This window comes from Carassius auratus, chromosome 19 (assembly GCF_003368295.1).
Source record: "Carassius auratus strain Wakin chromosome 19, ASM336829v1, whole genome shotgun sequence".
Lineage (NCBI taxonomy): Eukaryota > Metazoa > Chordata > Actinopteri > Cypriniformes > Cyprinidae > Carassius > Carassius auratus.
The window spans coordinates 13,492,177-13,512,861 of record NC_039261.1 but is presented as its reverse complement, the minus strand read 5'-3'; the positions used below and the strand labels follow the sequence as shown (position 1 = coordinate 13,512,861).

General features: G+C 38.7%; 1 protein-coding gene across 1 annotated transcript; it reads left to right on the top strand.

Annotated features, from left to right (window-relative positions):
* Positions 1-8,556: 8,556 nt before the first annotated feature.
* On the top strand, positions 8,557-13,534 carry LOC113119483 (cytosolic 5'-nucleotidase 1A-like). Its single transcript, XM_026289014.1, has 3 exons — positions 8,557-10,477; positions 10,970-11,154; positions 11,993-13,534. Exons 1-3 carry the CDS (start codon positions 10,378-10,380, stop codon positions 12,347-12,349), a joined length of 642 nt encoding a protein of 213 aa, XP_026144799.1. The 5' UTR covers positions 8,557-10,377; the 3' UTR covers positions 12,350-13,534.
* Positions 13,535-20,685: the final 7,151 nt, after the last annotated feature.

The window sequence follows — 20,685 nt, the reverse complement described above, 5'->3', positions numbered from 1 at the left end:
CAAAATGGGCTCGACAGCGCCACCTATACCAAGAAAATCAACAGCCTTCCAGCTATGTTTCACGTACATGCACGAAAATTGGCACACATATGTAACACACCAATACCTACAAAAAAGACTCTTGGAGCGAAATTCTAAACCCAACAGGAAGTCGGTTATTTTTTAATATTATGAGCATATTTTGTGTAATTTTGGTCATTTCCATGTGTTGTATTTTTAACGAACTCCTCCTAGAGATTTCTTCAAATCAACACCAAAATTTGGTATGCCTAATCTAAAGGCCTTTGCGATGTTAAATTGCGAAGATCTTGAGTTTTCGTTGAAGGGCGTGTCCGTGGCGGCCTGGCGAATTTCGATGATTCGCCATGAAAAATGAAGTTGCCATAAATCACACATACAATGTCCAATCTGCCCCAAAACTTCACATGTTTGATGAGATTCCAAACCTGAACAGATTGACATGCCCATATTCAGTTATAGTCATAGCGCCACCTATTGGCAACTGGAAGTGACATATTTTACGCTGCGACGAACTACTCCTAGAAATTTTATGACATCAGTGTCTTTTTTGTGGTCAGTCTAATCTAAAGGCCTGTGCAATGTTCAGTTGTGAAGATTTGAGTTTTCGTTAAAAGGCTTGTTCATGGCGCCGCGACGAAGTTCGATGTCTCGCCATGGGAATAAAAGATGTTATAACTCAGGCATAAAATGTCCGATCTTCCCCAAACTTCACATGTGTGATAAGAGTCCTGACCTGAACAGATCTGCAGGCCAATATTCCACCGGGTGTGGCAGAATGGCTCTATAGCGCCACCTATACACTTTCAACGGAGTGGGCCTCGAGCTATGTTTCACGTACATGTACAAAAATTGGTACACACATGTAACACACCAATACCTACAAAAAAGTCTCTTGGTTCGAAATCCGGATCCCAACAGGAAGTCGGTTATTTTGAATTTTCCCTTCAAAATTGCTGTTGTTTTTGCCATTTTCAGGGGTTGTACTTTAACGAACTCCTCCTAGAGATTTATTCAGATCAACACCAAACTTGGTCAGTGTAATCTAAAGCCCTTTGCGATAATAAATTGCGAAGGACTTGAGGTTTCGTTAAAGGGCGGGTCCATGGCGGCCTGACAAATTTCGATGTTTCGCCATGAAAAAGGAAGTTGCTGTAACTCAGACATACAATGTCCAATCTGCCCCAAACTTCACATGTTGGATAAGACTCTTGACCTGAACAGATCTACATGCCAATATTCAGTTATAGTCATAGCGCCACCTATTGGCAACAGGAAGTTACATATTTTACACTGCGACAAACTACTCCTATAATTTTTTGAGATTAACATATATTTTGTGGTCAGTCTAATCTAAAGGCCTGTGGAATGTTAACTTTTGAAGATCTTGAGTTTTTGTTAAAGGGCGTTTCCATGGCGCCATGACAAAATTTGATGTCTTGCCACAGCAAGAGAAGTTGTTGTAACTCAAGCATAAAATGTTCAATCTTCCCCAAACTTCACTTGTTTGATAAGAGTCCTTGCCTGAACACATCTGAAGGCCAATATTCCATTATAATGATAGCGCCACCTGCTGGCAACGGTAAGATTGGCACATATATGGGATATACTTTGATATATTCCACTTATATTTAGGACATTAAATGCATATTTCTCAACGTTCACCTTTTTACTAAAGCCACACGATGGCGGTGAGCCCGGGTGCGAGGGCCCGTTCATCGCTGCTTGCAGCTTTAATTAGGGCCCGAGCACCGAGGTGCGAGGACCCTCTTGTATCTGCTTTGTTTTTTATTATTATTATTCTTCTTCTTCTTCTTCTTCTTCTCCCGAATGAATCGCATTTTTGAGGGCTTTAACATGCTCAAAAAGTCATGAAACTTTGCACACTCGTCAAACCTGGTGAAAATTTTCGTCTGATATAGGATTCAGAAGAGGGTGTGGCAAAATGGCTCGACAGCGCCACCTATACCAAGAAAATCAACAGCCTTCCAGCTATGTTTCACGTACATGCACGAAAATTGGCACACATATGTAACACACCAATACCTACAAAAAAGACTCTTGGAGCGAAATTCTAAACCCAACAGGAAGTCGGTTATTTTTAATATTATGAGCATATTTTGTGTAATTTTGGTCATTTCCATGTGTTGCATTTTAACGAACTCCTCCTAGAGATTTCTTCAAATCAACACCAAATTTGGTATGCCTAATCTAAAGGCCTTTGCGATGTTAAATTGCGAAGATCTTGAGTTTTCGTTGAAGGGCGTGTCCGTGGCGGCCTGGCGAATTTCGATGATTCGCCATGAAAAATGAAGTTGCTATAACTCAAACATACAATGTCCAATCTGCCCCAAACTTCACATGTTTGATGAGACTCCGAACCTGAACAGATTGACATGCCCATATTCAGTTATAGTCATAGCGCCACCTATTGGCAACAGGAAGTGACATATTTTATGCTGCGACGAACTACTCCTAGAAATTTTATGACATCAATGTCTTTTTTGTGGTCAGTCTAATCTAAAGGCCTGTGCGATGTTCAGTTGTGAAGATCTTGAGTTTTCGTTAAAAGGCTTGTTCATGGCGCCGCGACGAAGTTCGATGTCTCGCCATGCGAATAAAAGATGTTATAACTCAGGCATAAAATGTCCGATCTTCCCCAAACTTCACATGTGTGATAAGAGTCCTGGCCTGAACAGATCTGCAGGCCAATATTCCACCGGGTGTGGCAGAATGGCTCTATAGCGCCACCTATACACTTTCAACGGAGTGCGCCTCGAGCTATGTTTCACGTACATGTACAAAATTTGGTACACACATGTAACACTCCAATACCTACAAAAAAGTCTCTTGGTACGAAATCCGGATCCCAACAGGAAGTCGGTTATTTTGAATTTTCCCTTCAAAATTGCTGTTGTTTTTGCCATTTTCAGGGGTTGTACTTTAACGAACTCCTCCTAGAGATTTATTCAGATCAACATCAAACTTGGTCAGTGTAATCTAAAGCCCTTTGCGATAATAAATTGCGAAGGACTTGAGGTTTCGTTAAAGGGCGGGTCCATGGCGGCCTGAAAAATTTCGATGTTTCGCCATGAAAAAGGAAGTTGCTGTAACTCAGACATACAATGTCCAATCTGCCCCAAACTTCACATGTTGGATAAAACTCTTGACCTGAACAGATCTACATGCCAATATCCAGTTATAGTCATAGCGCCACCTATTGGCAACAGGAAGTTACATATTTTACACTGCGACAAACTACTCCTAGAAATTTTATGACATCAATGTCTTTTTTGTGGTCAGTCTAATCTAAAGACCTGTGTGATGTTTAGTTGTGAATATCTTGAGTTTTTGTTAAAAGGTGTGTCCATGGCGCCGTGATGAAGTTCGATGTCTCGCCATGGGAATAAAAGATGTTATAACTCAGGCATAAAATGTCCGATCTTGCCCAAACTTCACTTGTGTGATAAGGGTCCTGGCCTGAACAGATCTGAAGGCCAATATTCCATCGAGTGTGACAAAATGGCTCAATAGCGCCACCTATACACTTTCAACGGAGTGCGTATACACTTTAAACGGAGTGCGCCTTGAGCTATGTTTCACGTACATGTACAAGAATCGGTACACACATGTAACACACCAATATCTACGAAAAAGTCTCTTGGTACGAAGTCCGAATCCCAACAGGAAGTCAGTTATTTGGAATTTTCTCTGCAAAATTAGTGTTGTTTTGGCCATTTTCAGGGGTTGTACTTTAACGAACTCCTCCTAGATATTTATTCAGATCAACACCAAACTTGGTCAGTGTAATCTAAAGCCTTTTGCGATCTTAAATTGCGAAGATCTTGAGGTTTCGTTAAAGGGCGTGTCCATGGCGGCCTGACAAATTTCATTGTTTCGCCATGAAATAGGATGTTGTTGTAACTCAGGCATAAAGTGTCCAATCCTCCCCAAACCTCACATGTTCGATAAAAGTCCTGCCCTGAACACATCTGAAGGCCAATATTCCATTATAATGATAGCGCCACCTGCTGGCAACAGGAAGATTGGCACATATATGGAATAAACATTGATATATTCTACTTATATTTATGAGTTTAAACGCATATTTCTCACCGTTCACCTATTAACTAAAGCCACTCGCTGCCGGTGAGCCCGGGTGCGAGGGCCCGTTCATCGCTGCTTGCAGCTTTAATTAGGGCCCGAGCACCGATGGTGTGAGGACCCTCTTGGAATTGCTCCGTTTATTATTATTATTATTATTATTATACTTCTCCAAAATGAATCGCATTTTTGAGGGCCTAAACATACTCAAAAAGTCATGAAACTTTGCACACACCTCAGAACTGGCGAAAATTTACATCTGATATGGGTTTCAGAAGTGGGTGTGGCAAAATGGCTCGACAGCGCCACCTATACACGTTCAACGGTGTGCGCCTCGAGCTATGTTTCACGTACATGTATGGAAATCGGTACACATGTGTAACTCTCCAGTACCTACAAAAAAGTCTCTTAGAGCAAAATTCTAAACCCAACAGGAAGTCGGTTATTTTTAATATTATGAGCAAATTTTGTGTCATTTTTGCCATTTCCATGCATTGTATTTTAACGAACTCCTCCTAGAGACTTATTCAGATCAACACCAAGTTTGGTATGCCTAATCTAAAGGCCTTTGCGATGTTAAATTGCGAAGATTTTGAGTTTTCATCGAAGGGCATGTCCGTGGCGGCCTGGCGAATTTCGATGATTCGCCATGAAACAGGAAGTTGCTATAACTCAGACATACAATGACCAATCTGCCCCAAACTTCACATGTTTGATGAGACTCCTGACCTGAACAGATTGACATGCCCATATTCAGTTATAGTCATAGCGCCACCTATTGGCAACAGGAAGTGACATATTTTACACTGCGATGAACTACTCCTAGAAATTTTATGACATCAATGTATTTTATGTGGTCAGTCTAATCTAAAGGCCTGTGCGATGTTAAGTTGTGAAGATCTTGAGTTTTCGTTAAAAGGCGTGTCCATGGCGCCATCACGAAGTTCGATGTCTCGCCATGGGAATAAAAGATGTTATAACTCAGGCATAAAATGTACGATCTTCCCCAAACTGCACATATGTGATAAAAGAGTCCTGGCCTGAACACATCTGAAGGCCAAAATTCCATCAGGTGTGGCAAAATGGCTCGATAGCGCCACCTATACACTTTCAACAGAGTGCGCCTCGAGCAATGTTTCACATACATGTACAAAAATCGGTATACACATGTAACACACCAATACCTTCAAAAAAGTCTCTTGGTACGAAATCCGAATCCCAACAGGAAGTCGGTTATTTAGAATTTTCTCTGCAAAATTGGCGTTGTTTTTGCCATTTTCAGGGGTTGTACTTTAACGAACTCCTCCTAGAGATTTATTCAGATCAACACCAAACCTGGTCAGTGTAATCTTAAGCCCTTTGCAATGTTAAATTGCGAAGATCTTTAGATTTCGTTAAAGGGCGTGTCCATGGCGCCCTGACAAATTTCGATGTTTCGCCATGAAAAAGGAAGTTGCTGTAACTCAGACATACAATGTCCAATCTGCCCCAAACTTCACATGTTAGATAAAACTTCTGCCCTTAACAGATCTACTTGCCCACATTCAGTTATAGTCATAGCGCCACCTATTGGCAACAGGAAGTGACATGTTTTACACTGCGACAAAATACTCCTGTAATTTTTTTGAGATTAACATATATTTTGTGGTCAGTCTAATCTAAAGGCCTGTGCAATGTTAACTTTTGGAGATCTTGAGTTTTTGTTAAAGGGCGTTTCCATGGCGCCATGACAAAATTTGATGTCTTGCCACAGCAAGAGAAGTTGTTGTAACTCAAGCATAAAATGTTCAATCTTCCCCAAACTTCACATGTTTGATAAGAGTCCTGGCCTGAACACATCTGAAGGCCAATATTCCATTATAATGATAGCGCCACCTGCAGTCAACGGTAAGATTGGCACATATATGGGATATACTTTGATATATTCCACTTATATTTAGGACATTAAATGCATATTTCTCACTGTTCACCTTTTTACTAAAGCCACTCGCTGGCGGTGAGCCCGGGTGCGAGGGCCCGTTCATCGCTGCTTGCAGCTTTAATTATTATTATTCTTCTTCTTCTTCTTCTTCTCCCGAATGAATCGCATTTTTGAGGGCTTTAACATGCTCAAAAAGTCATGAAACTTTGCACACTCGTCAAACCTGGTGAAAATTTTCGTCTGATATAGGATTCAGAAGAGGGTGTGGCAAAATGGCTCGACAGCGCCACCTATACCAAGAAAATCAACAGCCTTCCAGCTATGTTTCACGTACATGCACGAAAATTGGCACACATATGTAACACACCAATACCTACAAAAAAGACTCTTGGAGCGAAATTCTAAACCCAACAGGAAGTCGGTTATTTTTAATATTATGAGCATATTTTGTGTCATTTTTGTCATTTCCATGTGTTGTATTTTAACGAACTCCTCCTAGAGAGTTCTTCAAATCAACACCAAATTTGGTATGCCTAATCTAAAGGCCTTTGCGATGTTAAATTGCGAAGATCCTGACTTTTCGTTGAAGGGCGTGTCCGTGGCGGCCTGGCGAATTTCGATGATTCGCCATGAAAAATGAAGTTCCTATAACTCACACATACAATGACCAATCTGCCCCAAACTTCACATGTTTGATGAGACTCCGAACCTGAACAGATTGACATGCCCATATTCAGTTATAGTCATAGCGCCACCTATTGGCAACAGGAAGTGACATATTTTACGCTGCGACGAACTACTCCTAGAAATTTTATGACATCAATGTCTTTTTTGTGGTCAGTCTAATCTAAAGGCCTGTACGATGTTCAGTTGTGAAGATCTTGAGTTTTCGTTAAAAGGCTTGTTCATGGCGCCGCGACGAAGTTCGATGTCTCGCCATGGGAATAAAAGATGTTATAACTCAGATATAAAATGTCCGATCTTCCCCAAACTTCACATGTGTGATAAGAGTCCTGGCCTGAACAGATCTGCAGGCCAATATTCCACCGGGTGTGGCAGAACAGCTCTATAGCGCCACCTGTACACTTTCAACGGAGTGCGCCTCGAGCTATGTTTCACGTACATGTACAAAAATTGGTATACACATGTAACACTCCAATACCTACAAAAAAGTCTCTTGGTACGAAATCCGGATCCCAACAGGAAGTCGGTTATTTTGAATTTTCCCTTCAAAATTGGTGTTGTTTTTGCCATTTTCAGGGGTTGTACTTTAACGAACTCCTCCTAGAGATTTATTCAGAACAACACCAAACTTGGTCAGTGTAATCTAAAGCCCTTTGCGATAATAAATTGCGAAGGACTTGAGGTTTCGTTAAAGGGCGGGTCCATGGTGGCCTGACAAATTTCGATGTTTCGCCATGAAAAAGGAAGTTGCTGTAACTCAGACATACAATGTCCAATCTGCCCCAAACTTCACATGTTGGATAAGACTCTTGACCTGAACAGATCTACATGCCAATATTCAGTTATAGTCATAGCGCCACCTATTGGCAACAGGAAGTTACATATTTTACACTGCGACAAACTACTCCTAGAAATTTTATGACATCAATGTCTTTTTTGTGGTCAGTCTAATCTAAATACCTGTGTGATGTTTAGTTGTGAAGATCTTGAGTTTTTGTTAAAAGGTGTGTCCATGGCGCCGTGATGAAGTTCGATGTCTCGCCATGGGAATAAAAGATGTTATAACTCAGGCATAAAATGTCCGATCTTGCCCAAACTTCACTTGTGTGATAAGGGTCCTGGCCTGAACAGATCTGAAGGCCAATATTCCATCGAGTGTGGCAAAATGGCTCGATAGCGCCACCTATACACTTTCAACGGAGTGCGTATACACTTTAAACGGAGTACGCCTCAAGCTATGTTTCACGTACATGTACAAAAATCGGTACACACATGTAACACACCAATATCTACGAAAAAGTCTCTTGGTACGAAATCCGAATCCCAACAGGAAGTCAGTTATTTCGAATTTTCTCTGCAAAATTAGTGTTGTTTTGGCCATTTTCAGGGGTTGTACTTTAACGAACTCCTCCTAGATATTTATTCAGATCAACACCAAACTTGGTCAGTGTAATCTAAAGCCTTTTGCGATCTTAAATTGCGAAGATCTTGAGGTTTCGTTAAAGGGCGTGTCCATGGCGGCCTGACAAATTTCGATGTTTCGCCATGAAGTAGGATGTTGTTGTAACTCAGGCATAAAATGTCCAATCCTCCCCAAACCTCACATGTTCGATAAAAGTCCTGCCCTGAACACATCTGAAGGCCAATATTCCATTATAATGATAGCGCCACCTGCTGGCAACAGGAAGATTGGCACATATATGGAATAAACATTGATATATTCTACTTATATTTATGAGTTTAAACGCATATTTCTCACCGTTCACCTATTAACTAAAGCCACTCGCTGTCGGTGAGCCCGGGTGCGAGGGCCCGTTCATCGCTGCTTGCAGCTTTAATTATTATTATTATTGTTCTGACATTTGATTATTCTAGTTAACTCTTACTCGTTCATTAGGAATCCATGTGGCTCAGGGTGTATCATGCTGGCCAATGTATACATGTACCCCACAATCACAAACTCTCCAATCTGATCATTAGACATAGGTTATGACTAACTATTTAAGGAGATGATACAGAGTGATGAAGCCAATCAGCAGATATGGGGATTGTTAGGAGGCCATGATGGTCAGAGGCCAATAGTTGAATTTTTGAAAGACATCCTGGGATTTTTAATGACCACAGAGAGTCAGGACCTCGGTTTAACGTCCAATCCAAAGGACGGTGCTTGTTGTCAGTATAGTGTCCCCATCACTACATTGGGGTCCTAGGATCCACACAACCTAGGTTTCCAAGGAGGTCTCCCATCCAGGTACTGACCAGGCTCAGCCCTGCTTAGCTTCAGTGGGAAACCGGTCTTGGGCTCCAGGATGATATGGCTACACACATGTGAGTCACATTAAGTTTGTGAGGAAGGAGGTTTTCTGCATCTCCACTCTAGACTGTGGGGTGTCTCGAAGATGCCTGTGTATGTTTGTATTTTCTGTTTCTCAGGAGATCAATGTATCTGAGTTTCTTTTATCCTTACACGTCTCCTACTGCATTTAGCAGTTTCATTTTTAAGTGATAAATTAGCTACAAAAGAAGAAAATGGAAGCAATCAAAATCAACAAAAGAGCAATGAAAGAGCAATGAATATACTCTCAGTTCGCCTAACGCAGTACACGAAGCAAGGTTGTTTTTAAATTAATAAATAAAAAGAAAACAAATAGAATACAAAAGAATAGAGAAACTAGTGTTTTTTTTAAATAATAGAATTAGAGTAGAATAGAATTACAATAGAGAGTTCTAGAGGTAGAGGGTCATGTAAGAGTAACCAGGATGCTGATGGGGGTTTATTTTACTATAGGTCTACTGATCAGATGACTGTACTATCCCTTCTTCCACTCCTGGGCAAACTCGGCTTGACATTTCATGTAAATCAAACCTGCTGCTGATGTCTCACTGAGCTGGCACCCATGTGTCAAAGGCTAAAAGGAGCACATTACCCCAACATTTCCCAGTAGTCTAAGCTTTCCATCTGTTAAACAGTTCATAACCGAGGTGTCAAAATAGTGAAATCTTCTAAATGAACACTGTGACCTTTAAACTGTTTAAATAACTTGAGGAAAACCTCTTTTCTTTTCTAACGGCTATTCATGAAAAATTATTTATTGATAAATGAGCAAATACCACGTTTGATAAATGTATTTAAATGTATGCTCACGTGAAAGATAGACTCCAGTCATATAAAAGCTGTTTTATATTATATGGAAAAAAAGAGCAACCATTTTGAGATCTGGTGATAAACACAAACACACCACTAGGTGTCCCTATAAACCACAGACTGCCAAATCAGCCACATTTATATTTATAGATCAACTCTCTTTTTTAATTACACATACCTTCTCAAAACGCACCCTTATGGGCAAATAAAGTACAGAGGTGTACCTTTTGAAGTGTACTGCCTCAGAACAGCTTTTGTAAACAAATAAAAAAATAAAAATAAAATTGAAAGTGTATTCTAAAAAAAAAAAAAATCCCTGGGTGCTGGATATGGTAATAACTGTTCAAATATGTAACACTAGCTTGAATGCAATGTAAGTTGCTTTGGATAAAAGGGTCTGCCACATGCATGAATGTAAATGTAATAGTATCTGGCTCTCATGAAATGTTAATTGCTGTTTAATATTCTTCTCTTGTCCCCAGATCTATTCATTGAGCGGTTCTGCATGACAGGAGGAAGCAGCCCTATTGGGTACCTGAAAGCATGGCATACGAACTTGTATTTGTCTGCTGATGCTGAAAAGGTTCGGGAAGCCCTCTCTGAAGGTTAGTACACAGTAAATATCTGATAACACATGCAACTGCCTAGTACTTCATCTTGTAGCACAATTACATTCAGTAAATCAAAGGAATACTGTGACTTTTTTTGTGCAACAAACAGTACACAAAGTGCTAACAAGAGACCTTTGATGGTAACCTGTCAGTGACTTTGAATGATGAAAAGTGCCAAATTACTTACTGGTCATGGGGACTCCAAAGGAACCATGGCACCTTATTGTATGTTGCTTTGTTCACACATACCAGTCATCATATTAATTATTGCAGAAATTATTGTGTATATAAAATAAGCTAAATAAAACTAACTGAATTGGGGGAATGCATTGAATTCCAGATCGACTTAATCCAATGACCTATGTGTTTTACTGAGGCTTAATGCGTCCTAATGTCTTTAAAGGACACCCTTTAAATGTCATTAATCACACTGCTTTTTCCTTTAGGTTGGTGAGCTTTATCTTTGTGTGTTTTTTTTTTTTACAGGAATTGCAGCTGCCACTATGTTTATGTCAGAAAAACAAATCGAGGTGTCTGAGACCCAGCTGAGAGTGGCATTTGACGGCGACGCTGTTCTTTTCTCTGATGAGTCTGAGCGTATCTTTAAAGCCCACGGCCTGGACAAGTTCTTCGAGCATGAGAGGGAAAATGAAAACAGATTGCTAGACCATGTAAGCGTTGATTTTGTTACCCATGTAAACTGATTATATTTTAAGTATGATACAGAGTAAATGCAAAATGAACGTTTGAAGGAACGGTTATCTCAAAAATGAAAATTTGCTTAAAATGTACTCAGCCTCAGCTCATCCAGGATGAAGATGAGTTTGTTTCTTCATTGAAACAGAGCTACGGAAATTTAACATTACATAATTTGTTCACCAATAGATCCTCTGCAGTAAATGGGTGCCGTCAGAATGAGAATCTACATATTGATCTGTGCATATTTCTCTCCTGATTCAGATGCAACAACTTTTCACTGGAGAATATGTTATAAATAGAGGGCTCATATTTTAGCCACAAGTAATGGATTAAAGTTAAAACATCTTAATGATGTATTTGTTTCTTACAAACACGCAGCTTTTCACTTCACAAGACATTAACTGCTGGACTGTGTGGAGTTGTGTGGATTAGTTGTGGACTATTGTGATGTTTTTAGCAGCTTTTTGGACTCTCATTCTGACGGCACCCATTCACTACAGAGGATCCACTAGTGAGCAAGTGATGCAGTGCTGAATTTATCCAGATAATTTCTGATGAAGAAACTAAAATTTTCAGCAAATTTTTATTTTGAGGTGAACTATTCCTTTATTCCAATTATAATTGTGTGCATTTGGTCCCACTACTGGAATAAAAAAAATACACACTTCACCTTTGATTAGTAGGTATAATACCTGTATGTAATGTGTTGTATAAGGCAAAATCTCCAAAAACAGGACAGAGTGTCCTTATTCTTTAATGTAGTAGATGCTACAATAGACATACTGTTTAATAGATCTGTCTACCACACAGGGACCACTGAAGGGTTTCCTGGAAGTGCTCGGGAAGCTTCAGAAGAAATTCTATGCTAAAGGCCACCGTCTGGACTGTCCCATCCGCACCTACCTTGTGACGGCTCGCAGCGCAGCCAGCTCAGGCATCCGTGCCTTAAAGACTCTCCGTGCCTGGGGACTGGAGATGGACGAGGCTCTTTTCCTGGCCGGGGCACCAAAAGGCCCCATGCTGGAGAAAATCCGGCCCCACATCTACTTTGATGACCAGATGTTTCACGTGGAGGGTGCTGCAGAGATGGGTGCCATTGCCGCCCATGTGCCCTATGGGATTGCACAGAAATTTCCTCATATTAAAAGCGTCAATGCAGGAAAATAACAAAGGGGAAAATATAAAGAGGCGCATTATGTTCTTATTTTGGAAGCGACGTTCAAGTTGCAGATATCTTTATTTTGTAAACTCGGTTGTGCACTCATTGGATCAGGACCTCAGTATTCTCTCTTCCTTTTTCTGTGACCTATGCAAGGACAGACACAACATTTCACCAGTTAAAGATTCAACCCAGTATTCATCTTCTGCACTGCCTCAACACCAGTAATTCTGTACATTTCTTAGCGATGGTTTGTCGAATTATATGTGACATCAACTTACTGTTAAATTGAATGTGTGCTGCTATTCTTATATGTAAAGTGAATATGTGAAGTGACAAAGGGAAAGGAGTGATACTGAAATGGTGTGTTTTAAACTGCACTGTGTAATTCAGCAATGGACTTTGAAGGGTGTTCTTGTTTTTTGCTGTAGATGGTGTTGTGTTAGCAAAACTACCGTATTTTTCTATGTAATCTAACGTATGTGGTCATCTATAATGGAAGGAGAGTTAGTCTGTAATATAATGTTCAAAATTGAAAAGAAGCCATAATATTTTACATATGAGAAGATGAAATACCCAGAATCTATAGAGAGCCATGAGTAGTGAATTATATATTTCATCTTTACACTGTACTTTTTTCGTTTTTCTCATCTGCATTTTATATACACTACTGTTGCATACTGTATACTGTAAGTTTCGTAATTAGAGTTAGTAATATATTTTGAAAGAAATTCTTAATTTTATTAAGCAAGGATGCATTAGTTTCCACAAAAATATTAAGCAGCACAAATTTTTTTCAATATTGAAAATAATCAATGTTTCTTGAGTAGTGAATCAGCATTTCAGGATCACATGACACTGAATACTGGAGTAATGATGCTGAAAAATTAGTTTTGCATCACAGGAATAAATTAAATTTTAAATGAAAATAGAAAACAGTTTTTTGTATCGTAATAATATTTTAAAAGATTATGTTTTAATGTATTTCTGATCAAATAAATTCAGCCTTGATGAGCATAAAAGATAAAAAATGTATAGAAACAAAACCGTGCAGTATTTGTACTGAGCTTCATTACCTGCCACTCTTTCTCTGCAGATACACTTGTCACGCAGTTAATGTCATTTCTTGTTTACACACAATCTTTGGCTTGACATCTAGCACACAAATAAAAGTTTTCATCATAATGCTTCAATCCAGAACTGTGTCTGATTTAAGGTAGTGAAGAAATTCTTTCCTGCTTGTTATTAACATGTTTCCCGTGCCTTGTCTTCCTGTGCTGTTTAGTGATGTTTTGCAGCATCTGTCCTATAAACATTTCTGGAACAAATTGTGTTGACATCAGTGTTTAGTCTGCCTCTTTAAATTAATCCACCTCTCACTGTTAAATCTACACAAAATGTGACAGACTAGCTGCCTCCTCCATAATTGTTCCTTTACAGAGATGTGCCACTGTACAGTTATTCTAATATTGACTCAGAATGTCAATATTATGAAGGACAAAACATATAATGCAATAATTATGACTGCATTTAAAAAGAAACAGTGTATGTATGTGATTTGAGGTATATTCAGGCAAACTATGCTACTTTTACAATTATGATGGCTGTCAAAAGAGAGCTCTATTTCCTCTTGTATCCCATTTGTAGGCACAATAATGAAACACACTCAAACCAAGGCTAGATAATTTTGTCGAACAATATTTTACAGCCATTTTCGGATTCTAAGGAAATCACCTAATAACTTTTAATGTCATTTCTTAAATTATCAGCTAATGTCATGATGATAGTCAAAGACATTTCCGACACTGAATGAACCTTACTCATTAAACTGTACAAAGTAGAAAAAAATAAAGTCATTAACTCAGAGAAGCAAACATCATTTCAGCTTTCATTGTGCTCTTTATAATCATAATTGCAACTGATGGACACGGAGAACGTATTGTTCCCTTGAACTTTACATATAGTGGAGTATACAGGACGTTCTGTTCTGACTGAATGAAGATGTTTTATTGACTTTTGCTTTTAGAAACTAATGTGAAAATCTACCTTGATACAAAAGGGAAAATTTCAAAGAATGCACAATTTTATGAGGACACAGAACTTTTGTATACATGTGCAACGTGGCACAAAAAAAGTCTTATCAGTTTCACTGTCAGCATATTTCCCCAGCAAATGCTGTGTAGACAAAAGAGTAATTGCATAATAATCCTTCAGCTGTTTCTTGTTCAGTGCAAAGAATAAAATGTTACAAATGTTTTTGCAGTTCTGGCATGCACCTCTTCAGCATCACATTAGGTGGCAGCAATGCTTTTTGTGATCCTCAACGTCTGCAGAAGATCTAGAAGCTGAAGACCTCAAAAACATGATTAATGCTAGCATAATATCAAAATGAATCTCTTAAAACATTGATGAATGAGGAGTATTTATATACTTTAGACGTTTATTATGTTGTGTGTCATCCTACTTTATATAATGTATCAGATTTGCTGGAGTTTGCAGTGCGAGAGTCTAAAAACAGGACTGAAATTTGTCAGTGTCCAAACACTTGTTAAGCTCAGTGAGGTTTTGAAACTAAAAAGAGAAGAAATGAATGCTTTCTCTGTTGATCATTGCTGCTGGTGCCAATTACCCAGAAGCCTCGCCAAACTGCACGCGCAGATAAACTAGAGGGCTATCAAGCAACTGTGCCTCTGAGGCGCCATCGTTGTAATGAGGCCATCGTTGTCCACCCCATGTGAAGTGATTGATCAGATATTGTTTACATTTTATTAGTTTGGAGAAGTGCTGGGGAGGGACTTGTGCCATCTGGATGACTTTATTAATACACTGTTCTCAAACACTCTGTAAATAAGCAAATAAAGTCTCCTGCTAAAAACAGAATTCCTACTGAAACTGACTGATTAATAAAAACCAATTCAGGATGCATTTTAACAGCACCTTCATTTCAATTGCAAACCTGGACTTGAATTTTCAAACAAAAAATTAAAGGAACAGTTCACACGAAATTAAAATTTGCTGCAGAGGTATATTATCAGGTCATCCAAAATGTACATGAATTTGTTTCTTTATTGGAACAGATGTTGGGAAACTTTACATCACTTACGCACTAATGAGTCCTCTGCTGTGAATGGGTGCCGTCAGAATGATATACCAAACAGCTGATAAAAACATCTCAATAATCAAAGCCCAACACAAGTCCAGTTCATCATAGTGATCTTGCATGTTTGTAAGAAATAAAGCCGTGGATACTGATAAATATGTAGTCAAAGACATTTCTAGTACTAAATAAAATGGTTCTAAACAAATATACAAATATGTGGGTGGATTTGGATGTGAGAGGACAACAGATTAACTTTTTAACTGAAGCAACATCTTGATGTTTTGTTTATTGCAAACATGCAGCTTTTCCCTTAACAAGACATTAATTGATGGAGTCATGTTATAGATTACTGCAATGTTTTTATCAGCAGTTTTGGCTCTCATTCTGACGGCACCCATTCACTGCATAAATCTCTCCAAATATGTTCTGATGAAGAAATAAACTCATCTACATCTCAGATGGCCTGAGGGTGAGGACATTTTCATCAAATGAGCATTTTTGGGTGAACTATTCCTGTAACAAAAGGTAGAATTGCTGTGGCATAATTTTCCATTCTTCTGACAAATTTAAATGAATGAGGATGCATGTTGGATGCATTGCCCATAGAGGCACTTCAAACTGATTATGTGTGATAAAGCTCACAAAAACTGAATTCTGCCTGCAAATCGATGGTGATACTGAAACTGTTTTGTTTGCTTGGGGAAAACCATGCTGTTATGCACTCAGGAAAATAAATTCATAACACTTTTACTTCCTTCCTGTAGTTCTGCAGTTGGTTCATTGTGCATTGGCTCGATAAGGGTCTCACAGAGTGGAACAAGTCGAGGCAAATTTGTGGTTTTTGATTATGCCTGTTTTGTCAGAGACATTAAAATAGCATTTTATGTTGAAATAACGAGCATGGAGTTTTTTAGAATAACCTTAGGTCAGCTTGCACAACAAATCCAAACAAACCGAAGCTCACTACATAGATACCTTTGACAGCTGCTCTGTTAGGACATTGGCTAATTAGAGTGACTTTAAAAAATGCACAATGCAGGCATAAAAGCATTTCTTTAGTTGCAAGATGTTAGCGGTTCTATGTACATTTGGATGTTTGCTGTACCCTAACATCCTGTGCAGTATAAGACTGAACAAGCTGTGATCTGACGGGTGAAAGATTAAGACCGATTTATTACGAGCTAGTGAGCTGAAGCCACATCTACTGTAAACCTGGTTCAGACAGATGACGAAAAGTGCCATGAACTCATATGATGTGCCTGCCACAATGCAGGGTCGCCTTCTTGCTCAGCACGGCTTCGCTTCAGTTAATCATGCAGCCTCCACTGCTGATGTGTCTATATGTATTCAGACCAATGTTTTAGCAAATATATTCCACAGGAAATCATCTTCTCATCAGAAAGGCAGCAGGTTCTGTATACACCTAATGTTTAATATCCTGTCTAAAATCGATAGCCTCATGGCCCTTTGATGGTAGCCAATGAATTGGGATTTGTTGAAATGAGGCAGTAATGAGGTAATTGCCAGACTTTGAACTAATAACAATAATTAGTCTTTATCAGCAGCTGCGGGAATTCATTAGGGAAAATATGGGAGATTGGACGGGGTATGGCCCCAGGGAGTTAATCATCATGATAATCCAGGACCACGACTGACCACAGAATTGGGCTGTAAAGGGAATTTGCTGTTGTTTTCGCAACAATTATTAATGATTTTCTCCACATTAACATATGGCATCATAAAATTACAGATAAATAATTACAAATAGTCAAAATGTAAACAAAACTGTGCTCAAAAGTGGTGCATCTTGTTAATATTATTTTCATGAGTACTGTAAATATCCGTATCAGAGATTTGGTAGCACGGAGGAAACTTTGTATTTTTTCCAAATTACAAGCTACTCATTTTTAAGCTCTGTAACTTCGAAAGCAGTGAATGGGAGAGTATCAGAAATATATAGGCCCATATATATATATATATATATATATATATATATATATATATATATATATATATATATATATATATAGCATTCCCATTTGCTCAGATAGCAAAAGAAAAACACCACAACAGTGTTTTAACAACTTTAAAAAACAAAGACAAACAAACAAACAAAAAAGGATAAAAAATTGAGAGAGACTGCATAGCTGCAGTTAGAAAAGATTTCAAATTTACCGTCACTCCCATAGCGCTTCATTAGAAAAACCCTTGCATTAGCATTGACTGTTTTTTTTGTGTCATTTGGTGCAAAGGTGATATAATACAAAGTTAAGTTTATTATAAGTATAAATGTACATTCATAAAAAGAAAAAAAAACAATCAAAAAAGATCAATAGATAAACAAGAATCGGATGCTGGTAATACATCTACTATGCTAATGAAACGTTAGCAATATATGTAAAGATATGATATATACTCAGTCTCATGTAAGTCCTGTAAGTCCATTGTACATCTTCCGAACACAAATTAAGATATTTTTAAATCATTAGAACAATCCATGTGACATTAGTGGTTCAACTGTAATTTTTACGATGCTACAAGAATACTTTTTGGGCGCAAAGAAAATAAAAATAAAAACTTTATTCAACAATTTGTCTCCCCACATCACTAAATTGTTAATAGAAATATGTTTTTTTTAACTGCTACTACAAATAAATTTACATTAGTATTGTTGTTTATTTTATGTATTTACTTGTCTAATCAAGAGATAATATTTCTGCATGCATATCTACTAGCATCCCTCCTGAAAGAAAAACTTAAACCAGTCTAAGGTTTGCTAGATTTTAGCTGTTTTATGCTGGTCTAAGCTAGTCTCCCAGCCTGACTGGATGAGAAATAGCCAGAATCCTTTAAAAGCCAACCATCAGCCAAGCTTTGTGTGTATAAAAGTATTTAATTCCTAGTCCTAGTTCTTCCAGTTCTTCCTTTGCTTTTTTTCATCAGACCAGTGTTTTGACTCCTAGCCCAAGAACAATAGCCTAATTTGAGTGTTTGAGTCCTGACGGCTCCATCAAGCTTCACCAAAATGCGTCTGATCAGCCAGAGCCATCAGTTTGGGAGGACAGGCCTGAATAGATGACAGTGAGCTGGAAGGAGCCAAATATTGGTAGAAAGCCTCGCTCCCTTTGTGACAGCTCTACTGAAATGTCTTCTTCAGCAAGCATACAGATCCAATCAATAAGCTCATACACTGCCAGCCATTGATTTCCGTTGTGACCAAAAGCAACAGTTAGACGCATTCTTCTACCTGTGCCTAAAAAAAGAACAGCAATTTATTTTATTTTTTTTCCACAGACATCATTGTGGAACTGAATTGCGCCTCACGGAGCCAGAAAGGTATTTGTGTAATTAATTATCCCCGTGGTCTTGGTTACAAGCTTATATGACGGTGATGTTAGACTTTTCATGTAACGTCAAAACTCTTTTTATTGTATCCTTTATTATAATGTAAATTTTTACATTTATTTGTTTCAACATCTTTCTGGTGCTGAACCTGGACTTAGTGGTCGGCAGGAGGTATCCATGGCAACAGGATGAGGTTGTCCCTCGGCGCGAGCAATCTTTGGTCAATCTTTACAGTATTTATTAAATTAGAAACAGCTTACTGCTGTCTCCATAGTAACCAGAGCCCAAGTAGCACCATTAAAGCAATCATGCATAACTTAACTTGGGCTCCTCACAAGAGCAGGGTTCTTTATATTAATCAACATCTTAATAAGTGAACTCGTGGTTTTTAAAGTCTAAGAGAACTCTCTGAAAATATGTTTACAATATGTTTTATAATGAGATTTTGTAGCAAGAAATTATTTACAGCAAGTGGTTTGATTATTGCATTATTTAATATTTTACATATATAATTTATTTTAAAGTGTAAGTGAATTGCAAAGTAAGCCTGACTGGGACACATCGCTGACACCTTGATGTAACCCTGCGGTCAGGCTGTGGGCGGACGGGGCAGCGGTGGGTGGCTTGCTCTGGGTTTTTAGGTCTCCAGTGTGCACCCATTCTGCAGTGATTTCCACTCAATCTAAATAAACATGCTGTGTAGATCTTTCAGAAACTTGAGTGAAAATTCTGCATAACTTACCTGAGTGATCAATACCTCTCTCTGTTGTTAAATGGCCAGAAAACACTTTACAACATTCACCGATTTCAACCCGCTCTCCACATCTATTCATGAAGCAGGAGTTAACTGCAGCCGTCAGCAACATCTCCAGATGTTACGCTCAGCAGCTGGTTGATCGAGTGCCCCAGGATTACATTCATCCACATGGAACAATTCCTTCATTTGCATCTGTCATGATGGTGGATGTTTTACACAGAAAGATTTTGTAAGACACTTTTGTATTGTCTTTAAAATCGTAAAGATGTGTGTCATTTGTATCCCAAAGCCAGTGACACTTGCTAAATGTTGTCTTTGACAGTGTCTTTTTATATACATTTTTTTATAGCTGGCATATTAATATGATGATCCAAAGTCAGGAATGAGATGAGAGTAGCAGCGCTAAACAAATAAAACCCAACCGGTCTCTTCGGCCTCATAAAGGAAGGAGCTGATAGACGCCAACTGCCTCCAGATGTACGCCTGCGCCTGTCCTCCAACAGTTATATTCATGGCCTAATTTTAGTAGCTTTTTATTAGAACCAAAATGTGCTGTAAAGGTCACTTGTTCACCTCCCAGTGACATTTTAATTGTTGAGTCACACTTCGCTCTGTGTGTGAAATGCTTGTTCCCGGAAATCAGGGTTATTTGATGTCTCTGTCAGTTTGATCCTGAACAACAGGCGTCCCTCCCCAACGCTGTTGATCTCCTCTCCGTCAGGCTGCACCGCTGGCCTCACATGGCCATGTTCATCTCCCACTCTGTGACTTTATTACAGTAATGTAATAACAGGGACCCTGGGTGCACAGACACGACATGTCTCTAAGGTCACGCAGATTATGCTCCTTAAGCCAGTCATCATCTAGAATCTTCGAACTGAGTCATTAGAGAGTTAAAAGCATCAATATTAAACTGGACGTTCATCAGTCTTCCAGTTTTACACATGTGATGATTAAGAACCACAGGATATTTGAGGGCGTTTTGATGAAATTTGCTTTAATAGGCCTTTAATAGGTATATCTCAATTGAAGATGGTTATGTTATCATACATACAAAGTCACATGAAGAAACCACCTATAGCATAATTACAAGTAGCAATACCCCATTAAAACTGATTTACAAGCCTACTTGATCTTTCTAG